This window comes from Acyrthosiphon pisum, chromosome A1 (assembly GCF_005508785.2).
Source record: "Acyrthosiphon pisum isolate AL4f chromosome A1, pea_aphid_22Mar2018_4r6ur, whole genome shotgun sequence".
Taxonomy (NCBI): Eukaryota; Metazoa; Arthropoda; class Insecta; order Hemiptera; family Aphididae; genus Acyrthosiphon; species Acyrthosiphon pisum.
In genome coordinates this window covers 117,713,185-117,726,674 of record NC_042494.1, presented here as the reverse complement: position 1 = coordinate 117,726,674, position 13,490 = coordinate 117,713,185, and the positions used below count along the sequence as shown (strand labels likewise).

General features: G+C 28.1%; 1 protein-coding gene across 1 annotated transcript in view; it reads right to left on the bottom strand.

Annotated features, from left to right (window-relative positions):
* Positions 1-1,047: 1,047 nt before the first annotated feature.
* The window catches only part of LOC100569347 (netrin-B), a 52,349-nt gene continuing 39,906 nt past the window's right edge, over positions 1,048-13,490 (bottom strand). Inside the window, exons 2-4 of the mRNA XM_008184779.2 lie at positions 11,256-11,444; positions 9,020-9,023; positions 1,048-1,156 (exon numbers count right to left, since the gene is read on the bottom strand). Coding sequence (XP_008183001.1) covers positions 1,048-1,156; positions 9,020-9,023; positions 11,256-11,444 — 302 coding nt within the window. The remainder of the gene's footprint in view (positions 1,157-9,019; positions 9,024-11,255; positions 11,445-13,490) is intronic.

Below are 13,490 nucleotides of genomic sequence, written 5' to 3'. Positions count from 1 at the left end.
AAATGAGAGAAATGCGATTTATCGCGAAAACCGCGATAATGTTGTTCTGACCGTTCTTGTCGAGGATAAGATTTCTCCAAGGGATTATATACTGCACAGCAAACTCACATACGTACACGCGTACGTGTAGGTCAACAATCTACCCTGGGCAGGAAATTGTCCCTGGAGAGCCGTTTACCGGTTTCCATCGCGAAGATATTACGCGCCGCCCGCCCCGCCGAATAAACGTCCGCTCGTAAATTTTAGGAGAGAAAAAATAAATCCGGTGGCACCCGCCAGACCAGCGATGGGGACAACGTTGCACTCGGACAATAATTTATTTTCATCGATTTGACATCGCGGATTGTCCGGTGTTCCTATTAATTAGGATTCGTGTGACATCGCACGAGGGAAAAAAACAGATGACAATTTACGCATATTATAATACACACATTTAAAGTATACATAATACATAATATTATGTTTATATTTATATGTGAGGTGTAGGTAGCCGCGTACTACCGCTCGCCGGATTACCGGTTTTTGTTCCTTTAACAATTTTATCATTGTGGTGGGGGTGTGGGGACGTGACAGTCGTCATTGATGGATGACCCACGAACGTAGTTATACCCAGGTGTTGAATATCATTTAGAGAAACGGTTCGAAGTGTTTTTTAATAATACGACTATACCGCGGGACCACCGTTGATGAAATGCATTCAAAATAGGTATTTTTAGCGTCTCTCATCGCGGGCCGGATGAGTTGTCTTTTTATTTGTTTATATGTATATTCGATTTTTTTCCACCTCACAGTGTAATTTATTTAATATGATTGGCATTAAACTTAAAGACAACGCAAACTAAATAAGACAATTCGTTTGTATAATATAAACATTCCAAAGCAATAAAATACCAAATGTACTTAAAACCAAATTAAATGTGCTATGGAGTAACAACAGTAAAAACGACATACAAATAACAAAATAAGTTTACTGTCTAATGTTACCTATTTCAAATAAAGTATTTAAGTATGACAATTTTTCTTATTCAATTTGATGAACATTTTTGTTTATAATAATATATCATGTATAATGCAATGCTTTGTGCTAAATCCTAATATACTTGAAAGAAAACTACAATCTATAATGCCAGTCGTCAAGTTATAAATATGACAGTTGGTACTAAATAAAAAACATTCCAAAATAGGAAGATAATAATATGTAAAAGAAGGTTTTCTGTGAATATAACATTTTGTAACACAATAATAGTAAGAACCTGTTTGGACACTCTCTAACTGCTTTTTACCTCTTACAGATACGACTATACGAAGAATGAATATTAATTTAGTAAGAATAGTAATATACTAACTGGATTACACTGAATATTGCGATAAATGTATACAATACCTATTACAATTTTAACAATATATGTTTCAATATTAAATTATACTACATAGCCAGGTAAAACGGAAAACTATTTTCTATTAATAAGGACTAAATTAAAAAAAAAATCTTCACCAAGCGTCTGAAATTATAATATTATCGTTGAAAAATCCTTCCAAGATGTTTAACCATTTAATGAGTACCTAGGTATATCGTTATACCTATCTATTTGAGTAAAAGTAGAGTTTGTTTATGTATATAAATACAAGAAACTAACTATACCAATTAAAAATATATACCTACCTATATTATATATTACTTTTAAATGTTTGATTTTAATGGCGCCTGCCTAGTAAACATCAAAGAGATTGTTTATTTCAAGTGGCTATTAACTTTCTTCCCTCTTTTTTTAGTATAGCTTATAAACGGTATTAATTGTATTTTATAAAAAAGTATATACATATTTATGTTTAATTATTTTAATACTTTTTAAGATTATGGATGTTAAAATATAAAAAAGTGGTTAAGTGAATGTCGCTCTGCTGTACAGTAGGTTACAAGTGGGTCACTGTAATGGATAGTGTTAAATTTGAATTCAATGATATTCTATCATTGTACCTATAAGAAAAACGATTCTGAGTGAAAACGGTCAGTCACCCTATGATATTACTATAAGTATAATAGATGATATTATTATGAATAAAATAATTTATATATTTACCTATTTACGTGGAACCTTGTTTTAAATTTTCAATCTTTAGCTATAAAAGTTGAACATTTTATTCATTTTTAACTACAAAATAATTATTACATTTTAAACTTGATAAATGTTGTCAAAATTCAAACTTTAAATGCTTATAAAAAAAAAAATTGTGCCTATATATTTTTAATATTTTTCAACTGCTATTGTAACAATATATCAGGAGCCTTGCATTAAATTTTCACGCTTCTTTACCCAACAAATAAAATTTTATTGATATTTATAGAAAAAAAAACTAAAAAAATTGAAAACTGAAAATGTCCGTAAACAGCTCAAAAAGAGTCAAAATATTTTCAAAATTGTATGGTGTATAGGAAATGCTAATATAAACATTCAGTGAAATTTTCAAGTATCTACAGTCATTCGTTTTTTAATTACAACAAAATAAGAAAATCGTTACATGAGAAATCGAGTGAATATCAAATATTGTAAAAATATGAATTTCAAACGCTCATAACAATTTAATTTGATTTGCTTGTAGACATTTTTGTTTTTGATAAAGGTAGACAAACTTATAAGGAATCTTGTATTACATTTTCAAATCTTAGATTTAAAAAGAAAAATTTTTATGAATTTTCAACTTGAAATAATATGCTAATTTTCGTGATTTTTCTGTATTTTGTCAAGATTTTAACTTTAAATGCTTATAAATAAAAACTGCGACTAAGGATTTTTTTACCAATGTCATTGTAACAATATAGTAGGAGCCTTGTATTACATTTTCAAGCTTTTTTACCCAACAAATAAAGTTTTAGGAAAAAAGACTGATAAAATTGGAAACAGAAAATGTTCATAAACAGTTCAAAACAAATCAAAATATTTTAAAAATTTAATCGTGTATAGAAAATGCAAATATAATTAATCAGTGAAAATTTTATGTGTGTACATTCATTTGTTTTAGAGTTACACCAAAAACCAATTTTGTGGAAAACCGATTTTGCGTAAAAAATCCTGTTTTTCCTTAATTTTTATGTTGTTTTCCCGTCGGTTTTGAAAACTATAAGGAATTTTAGATTTTGACCTCCCAATGCACCAACAATATTCACTTTCCTATCGAACCAGATACTGAAGTTGAAAATTGAAGCATTATTTCGACTACTTATCGTGTACACAGACACAAAAATTAAATTAAAAATTAAAAAAAAACACGCATTATTATAAAATCAATACATTCATCGTTCCACTCAGAATATAAAACCAATACGGTAAACCCTTAATTTATAAATAATATTAAAAACTACAAATTCATTACCACTAATTTTTATTAAATTAAGTACTTTATTGTTATTTGTATAACTATTAATATAACTATTTATATTTCTGAACTATGTTTATTTGATTTAGGTACGATATGTATATAATAACTATTGATATGTATAAAACTTGTTATAATATACAGGTATATATTGAATAAAATAATATTAAAAATACTGAGGTTTTATAATCAAAATCATTAAGTAATAATAACACTGTAAATGAATGCTAAATCATAATATTTTAGCTTACAAAGAGAAACTAGAAATAAAAATGCTTTTTGTGAAGATTTATGTTCGTGCTTGGAACATTTTTGTAAACTTAATACATCCAAATGAATTTCTTTTATGTATATTTTTTTTAACTTAAGCTATAATTAGATGGAATACTTCGTAAGTGTTGACGGACTATCAATCACTTGGCGCAATGATGCACATTGTGTCGTTACATATGTAGTAATGTAGTATTATAATAAGACGTTATCTTTAATTCAATTATCTTTATATACAATTGCTTTAAAAGATTAATGATACATCTACCATAATCATGACTTATGATGAATTTCAGATGAATATATTTTTATTAATTAAGATATAAATTAAATATAGAAAGCTTTTTGTGGAATATTTGTTTGACTATAATTTATTTTGATTTTATGATTAAAATATTTAAGCTTAAACATATTTTGTAAATATACATTTTACTATATTAAAAACGCTGATGAAGTTATCTATTACCAACCATCTTATTTTAAAGGAAATAAATAGGATAATAATTTATCTAGTCACCTAGCTAGCTAACGGTATGTATGATATTTTTATATTGTTGTTATTGATAGTAATTTAGATTCATCAGTTATATTGCCACCTTATCATATTCTTTTAATTATTGAGGGATATTGAGATTTGAGATTTGATAAATATATCGTTTTTTTACCCATACATGTATATTCATATAAAATAAATACTACAATATCGCTACATTATTTTAAAAGTTTAAATAACAAAAAATGATTACGTTGAATTTTATATACGTACGCAACACACATAGTAATTTTGTTTATAGAAATTCAACTTAAATTTAATATCTTATGTTCCTGTTTTACCAATTTTAAAAGCCATTTTCTGCTGTGAGTACAAAAACCCATTTAGATTTAAGTGCCATGTCATTTTCACCTTCAGACATTCGAGTTCACACGTCTCGTGATCCATCATTGTTGTATCATTTTTCACTCGGAACCATGTGCAAAGTACATTTCCTGAATACTTGGAAAACCAAATAAGTTGAAATTGGGTTTGGAGGGTGTTCACTGTTCGCTGTTCATAGTTGGGAAACTGATGCGATTTTTAACTCTTATTTCCCCCCAATATCTTCAGAAGCAGTCAACTATGATAAATACAAGTGTCAATGCCTGATTCGTTCCCTCGTGGTTTTGGCCCGAGGGCTTCAAGAACAATTATTCTTGTTTTCGCTCCTTATTTTTAATGATTTGCTAAAAGATTCATGACAACGATGATGAAAATCCAATTCTTAACCACTACCCTGCAGAGTGTAGGATACACTGATTACATTTAAAATATTATCAAAGCTTAAGTAATGAGATATCAATATTATACTGCATACCTACATTTTTATTATAGAATATAATATTAATAATAAACTCACTAACAGGTACAGGTTGTTTTATTAATTATTTAAGATATGATATGGTATTATTTGTATTATAATTTTGTCTAATAAGTAGACTAATAAATTATGTATAGTGTATACTGAATAGTATATACAAGTACAGCGTATTGTGAACATTTCAAAGAGTTTTCTATCTTTATGCATTTTCAAAAATATTATTTTTATTTTGGAAAAAATACAAATGTAAATATACTTGTGATATGAATTTTTGAAAACAAATATATATTTATGACAGGGTAAAATTAATTTGAGGAGTAGCCTCGCCATATTGGAGGCACTCCTATATGCAAAAATATAAAATAAAACAAATATTATTTTTGTTTGCAAGGCAAATTACGTTTTACAGATTTGTTCAAACATAATAATCTGATAAGAGCAAATGTTATCAGAAATGTTGAGTTCTAAACTATGGTTTTCGTGTAGGTACCTAATAATTTTTGTTAACAGTGAAACCCATAATACATTAACAATGGTCAATGACGGCAAATCTCTTGTTTCGGCATAAAGAAAAATACTATTTATTTTATACTACCCGTTTTATTTTTTCTCTTTTTACGGTCAAATAGCCTTTTGGATAATATTAACGTTGTGGTATCCACTTGTGCGCACCTATCTTTTGTCCCATGTGTTTAATTAGTCAAGCCCGCAACAATAGAACGTGTACATACATATGCACTTATACATGTATATGGATATGAATTGAGTTTTTTGAAAAACCCATATCACGTATATGGAAAGCAAAGAAAAATAATAATGACCAGTGGTTTATTGCTAATGACGATGTTAACGTAGTGACTATAATTATTGCTCCAGATAAAACGGGTTTTGGTCAGCAGCCGCGAATACAAGAGGGAATATCGTACGTTAAAACTACTGTTCCTGCAGGCTAAATCGTAGGTGTTATCAGTTTTGGCGTACACACACGTTAAACATATAATTGTGTACGTAATATTATAATATAATATAATATTATGTTAGGTACATTATACGAGCGAAGCAGCGGCGGCGGCGGTGCCTTTGTGTTGCCCACACTGAGGTATAAAATAAAAAATAAAAATACAGACTCGACCGCATGGTACAGGGTGAACTCGATATTGATGTACGCATTTATTACATAGGAAGGTCTCTAACGCGTTGAATAATAATGTCTGTTAGAGTTGCTCACTGTTTTTATGTTATATCAAACCTTATATTTTGTATATCTACTTATATTTTTTTTCAACCGTCAATCACAAATTATTCGACCGGAGGATATGATTTGCTGAATTACCATATAATCTTTGCACGGAGAGCGTGTCTGCCAAAAAAAAAATTGTAAAAATAATAAAACAGTAACGTTTACCCTATAGTATATAATAACGCCGACGCGACGTGCCCTAGGCGCAGTCAACGTTTGTAATAATAAGAAGTAAAATATTTAAAATCAAGTATGACTGCTGGCAGATCGTTTGTACAACAACAGCAAAGTACCTATATGTATACACTATATATAATAATAATAAAACATTATAATCATAACGCGATTAAAACAGTGTTTTATACAGCCATATAGGTATATAATAGGTATAGCATACATAGACACACACACGCGTGAACGCGGTCGCGAGCGCTTGCATTGTCGCATTGGAAATAAAAAAAATATTCTGCATATTAGTACGCTCGCTTTAAATCACAACGCATACGCATGCTTTTTATTGAAAAACCGTTTGACTCAAGTACCTACGTTATAAGAATATGAAATTTCTGTTATAAAAGTAATGTATTAAATACAATACTTTTATAAAAAAACATATTACAAATTTTGTAATATGTTTTTGTATATTATACATATTATGTATTTATGCCAATTACAGTTTGACCATGATGGTGGTAAATAGATGAACAGAGAATATTTCTCTCATAGAATATTTGTAAATCGTAATACAAATAGTGTTGAATTATTGTTGTTGATTAATAACATACGTTTTTATAAGGAATTTACATTTTAATGTTATCTTCGATAGTGCAAATTAATTTTGTATATTATATACTAAATACTTATATTAAATATATTGCAGAATATTATAACCGAAAGAATAGAAATTAAATTAATTTTACAATATATTTTTAGAAATTTTATACAAATAACTTTAAAAGCTGTATAAAAGTTTTCAATTTAATTATTAATATAGTTCACTAACGCTAGTCTAAGTAAACATAACTTTGAAGATAGTCATGGAATCATTACAGTCAAAACGTCAAACTAAACAAAACAAACATAAAGAGTATCTTAAACTATAAATCAAGTTGCCTATGAAAACACAAGCGAAACTCTAAAATAATAATTTACATAGGTACCTAATAATTTATTGTTGGTAGTTACTAGTTACTAATATCGCTATTGTTCTTAGTTAATAAGTTAACCAATTAATTTGAAATATAGGCAGTGTTTAAAATATTTTTGCTTACGAGTAAGTAAAGTATTTTGTTCAATTACTTACATTACAATATTCGATGAGCTAAACTCAGCTATAAAAATCCAAATTTGCTATTATAATTTATAATAATATTACAAAGTATTAAATTAATACTTACAGCATTGAAACTAGACCCCTATTATAATTTATTTTTATTTAAAAAAAAAATCTTTGGATACTTAAGACTTTGGTACACTTAAATTATTTATATAACATAGGTTTACCGGGGCTCGTAGACAAGAGAACCACTCGAAAAAAAAACAAGTGAGAGGGCAGCGAGAAACATATCCCTTTCCATTTTTAAGCACCTAGCATTATGGTTGTTTCCACGCAGAAGTCCATTAGTCACGGGGGCCTTTTTACACACATCCATCAGAGTCGCTAGCCCTCCTCACATCAATAGTATAACGATTGTATACATCACACGCACCCTGTGTGTTGAGTTAGGACGGGAGGTAGACAACTTTGACTCGTCCAATGGCCGAGCCCCCCGAGATAAAGAAGCCCGTTCATGCAGGACACACGGGGTGCATGGATAGGAGCGGTGAGAGTGTAGGGGTGTAATCCGTTTTTACTGGAAACGGATCAATTTGTCTAACCTTTGCCCCGGGCTGAGGTAAATATCGTCCAGTTTGGTCTCATTCCCGGCCCAGTCAGATGTATCCGGTTGAAATAAATCGCTTCGGATTCTAAAAACTGTGCGATCGTATGCGCCGAAAGGATTTTACGAGCTATGAACGAATCCCCAAAGGCTACAGAAATAAGTTTGTTTTTCGCTAAAAAGACACGGCGATTGACAATTCGTTTGTTTTATGCTATGCAATATCCGTTTTGTCTTAACTTCCGAAGTAAAACCGTATTTCCGTGTTTGCATGAAAAGTAAATGTTTAGCTGAGAGGATGATAATCCAAGGAGCAGAATCTAGTCGTATTATATCTTTTATCGATTGATTTTAAAATTGAAAACAATAATATATTAGTTATTACTGAATATTAAACCAGATTTTTTTTATCTTTTACAATAATATATAACATTAGGTATAATAATATTTTAGTCAATTGAAAAATAAATGATTTTAATTTAATATTTTATGTTGTGTACTGCGTAATATATTATATCATACTGGCGTATTATATAGAAAAATATTTAAAATAATATAATGTATAATCGGGTTAATAAGTGTTAAGATTTATGAATATATAAAACATACCTATATAGGTATGAGTTTGCGTAAGATTTAAAACTTGTTTATCCGTTTGAAGATAAAACGAGTTTTTAAAGATTTGGATAGGCCTTGTTATATTTTATAAAATGTATAAAATGTGTTCATTATAATCTTAAAAATCTTAATATTTTATAAATATAGACTTGACCACACAAAATATTAATTATGTATTTTAGTTAACTGATTTAAAACGTATAACACGAAATGATCGCGTTAATAATAGTACCTATCTAAATACTATATATGAGGTAATAGAAAAGATAAATAATATGAAGCATGAAAATATTCTTTAAGGCATCATTAAAATTTAAGAACAAAATATAGATGTATGATATAACTCCTAATGTAAATAATTATAACCATACAAATAGCACAATATAATAAAGTTTAAAATTTGCAGTTTAGCAGCTGCTATAGAATTGTGAGATATAATATAACCTTTTACTGAATTTGATTAAGAGGGGAATATATCAAAAGCCAAAATTAATTATCATCTCGTAGGTCTTCATTTAAATTTTAATCAAATAATCCGTGTATAATTACGGAAGGACTCACCTCAGAGGCTCAAAATGGCAAAGGTTAAGGGGTTCCGTGAATACATTATTAATAATCAAACTTTAAGAAGTCTCCTACCATTAAGCTTTCAATGTTTAAACTTAGGTATTATGTATAACAAAGCCTACCGATATATTTAAGTTATAAAATTGTTTATGTTATACATAAATGATGTACATACAATATAGATAATATATGAATACATATATGTTTGAAAAATTCGTTTTTATTCTTATTTTGTTAAAACACAAGGAGATTAATCATTAAATAAACTAAAATTTGCAAAATATCATCTATTAAAAAAAAACAAATATTGGAATATTTTTTTATAACTTTGTTGAATATATGAGCTTAAAAAATGTAATAACAATATTTAAAAAAATCCTTAAGAAATAGGAAAATAGGATAAAAATTGTGTGTTTAAATTATTGTACTTTCTCAATTGCAAAAAAAATATTTCAAAAGGCGTATAAAGTGTAATAGAATAATTTACGTCTGTAGATTTATATGCTAATTACGATGTCTACACTTATATTTATCGTTTTATTAATACATAGTGATCGAGTAAATTATATCTCTTCAGTATGTGTTTAAATTAAAATGTTAAAAACACGTTCCAACTTCCAAGACCACCTTTTAAAATATTGAATGTTTAATTCCCATTTAAATAAATAGGATTATTTCTTATAATTTATGTTAGGTACATATACGTGAATCTGTGAACACAGTCCGTAGTGTGCTTTGAATAATTGAATCACAAAATGTATAAAGCACTAATTTGTATCAACATAATGGACAACATCTGAATTATCAAAATAATTTTTTTTTACTTTAAATATCTACAGTATTATACAGTATAATATTGCCAAATTTGATTTGACAATTGTTTTTAAGTAGATTTTAATAATGATAAATGATATACTAGAGAAGACAAATCACTTTCAAGAAATAAAAATATTACGTGCATGATATGAATAATATATCGATTTGATTTAATACTTTGTAAAATGTTTTAATTCGTATGCAAAACACTATTTTAATTGTCTGGTTTATTGCCTGTTTTCTCGTGTCATTCGATTACTTTGATCCCCTAATATCATCGTTAGATGTTAGTCTCTTAATCTCACACTATAAGTCACGTTTGGGCAATAATGTAACCCCCCAGTCGTTTTTTTCCCGAACAACATATAGCCGGTTTATTGATAGCACTTCACCCGTGTTCGTGAATCATAAGCGAGGATCTCACCATACCATCAGCATATTATATGCCCGGTATCTTTAAATCCTCACGATTTTTCAATTTTCTTTTCTTTATTATTAATATTATATTACATTTTTTTTTATCACAAAGGGATGTCTGCATAAATAAACCATTCTGCTGACCCGAAATAGCACATTTCACATACGAACAACCAACCTTACTCTATAACGAAATATCATCACGTTGACACTCGTATATATTATATTAAAAAAATAATAAATAAAAGAAACACAACAAAAAACATGGTTTTAAATTAAAAAACGATCATAAGTAGAACATTTGTAAAGAATTTTATAACACAAGTTTTCTTTGAATTATCAAAAAAAAAAAAAAAAATGTTTTTATACAGCCAATCGAGGGAATTATAATGAAATTATGTATAAGCCCACTATAGGTATAATATCAGGAATATTTTAGGAATATATATTTTTTTTTATAGCTCTAGACGGACGCGCATGCATGGCAATATGGCACTTATATATTATGCGTTTTGAAGTTTTTCAAGGTATATACTAATTAAATAAAACTATTCATGAACGTGAATATAGTATTAAAAATTATACGAAAGCTGTTAAATGAGTTGCTCTTTTACTTATAATATGAATCGTGGTTTCATTTGCTTGTTAACTACTATTATTATAACTGATGTTATTACTGTTCGTTACATCTAAAATAGAGAAAAAATAATTACCTACCTTTACAAGCCTTTCGATGTGTTATGGGCTTAGTAGGATCCCTGTAGTATCCCTCCTTGCAGTAATGACAGTATCTGCCAGCCGTGAAGTGTCTACACTTAAGGCACACGCCACCGCTCACCCGACCCGACAGTTTGTATAGCTCCATGTCGAACCGGCATCGTTTTGCATGTTCGTTGCAGTTACAAGCTGCAATAAAAACAAAATATTATTATTATTACATCCATTTTACATTATTCATATTTTGTAGAGATACCATCATCATTATGAATGCATAGTGTAACCATGTATAGGACTTACACTAAGCATAGTAGGTACCTACATGCGAGGTAGGTACGTACCTAAAAAAGTACATTTGCTTCTATATAAGTTTATATACTATTCTACATATTTTAAACTTGACAAATATACTAAAAATCCGAATCTCAATGATTCCAAAAATAAGAGCACAAAATCCAAAAAGATTTTAAACAATTTGTAGGTATGTACTTGATAATATTAATTATTTACTCTGAAAATATACAGATCATTATAATTACTCCAATATGTTTAATAACACGACATTATGTTTTATATGTATCTAATGATATAGTGTCTATATTTTTATAATGTACATTTTAGTATTAACTTTATTTTCAACAAGTGTTTAAATCCGATTGTATCGACAACGCATCGTTTATAATATTTTTACTTGCTTGTAGGTATATATTTATTACTAATTAATATATTATATCTATTATTATTTATTATGATTGATGGATGTAGCAGAATTTGGTAATATAATGAGTTATGACTATTATGAGTAGGTAGATACCTATATTTAAATCATTTGGAAGTAATACAATTTAAATTATTTTTATTTAAGAACTGATTTATGTTAGTAATATATTATAAACTCAAGTCTTAATAATCTCTACCCTTAAACGGTCAATTGTTTTAATTGTATGAAGTTGCTTTTATGGTTAAGTAATAATTGTGAATTCACATTTTATAAAGTTCCGACTTCTTGACAAATTCACCTTCGTTTGCTCGTTAATTTTCTACTCACGTTTATGGTTTGTTACACCTCCTGGCGGTATAACTATTATAAAGAAACTTCCAACAATTTTTGTTGAGTTTTACTTTTACGTAGAACTTAAATAATCACTCACGCATATTTAAAAAAAAAATGTTCATCTTTGATCCAGAGGCTTGCAGAAAAACAATATTATATGTAGGCATCAGTCTATTCGAATTTGTTGTAATTAAATGTTTTAGTATTAATTATTATTAGAGAGAAACTATTTCAAATTAAAGTAATAAAAGTATAAAAGAATTTTTTTTTTAATTAATTGAACACATAATTATTCATTGTTTTAACCATACTTTTACTTATTAGGTGTTTTGAAGTAGGTATGCATAATGCATCTCTAGATATTTTTTAGCATGTTCATTAAATATTGTATCACAATAAAATTCATAATTATTATGATCATATTAAACAGTAAGAAGTGTACAGTGTTAAATTCCCTAAAAATTAACCATGTTAATTAAATTTTAAATTACTGCACGAAAAACCAACCCAGTTTAACATTTATGGTTTTTTTCTAGTTTTTAACTGTCGACGCGTGACAACTTATTTACATATAGAATATTCTTAAGCATTACTTAACCTAGGTACTTATACATGGAAGCTTTTTTTATCTTAGCTTTATATTTTATTCTTGGATATTTGCAAAACTTGTAATATCAAAAATACATTTTATACCATCATTACCATCAACAATTTTCTGTAGGTAACGCATTATTTTTATGAGACAATTTGTTTATTACTGACCATAAATATTTTTTAATATTGATATAACAAGCGGATGTATACTAAAATTTAAACATTCGGATAATACTCAAAGGAATGAAACATTTATGAAGAATGACGACAGATGAAAGATGATGAAAAAAAGTCAAGAGTTTGTCACATATTAATATACTCTCTATATATAGACATGATATTTAGGGTCGGTTAGTGAATGAAACTGTGAGGGTTAAGGTTTAAAGAGTTCCGGTAATTCACAATATACCACCATATTCATACAAGAATAAGAAGGAATATACTATACTATTATAATTACCAGCTAGTACGAAAAGTTATAACATTGAAAATTAATTTATCATCTTAAAGGAATATTTCGATTTTATTCACGATCAAAAAACTATTAATAAAATATAATCGTTTATAATATGTAGCAAAATAACCGC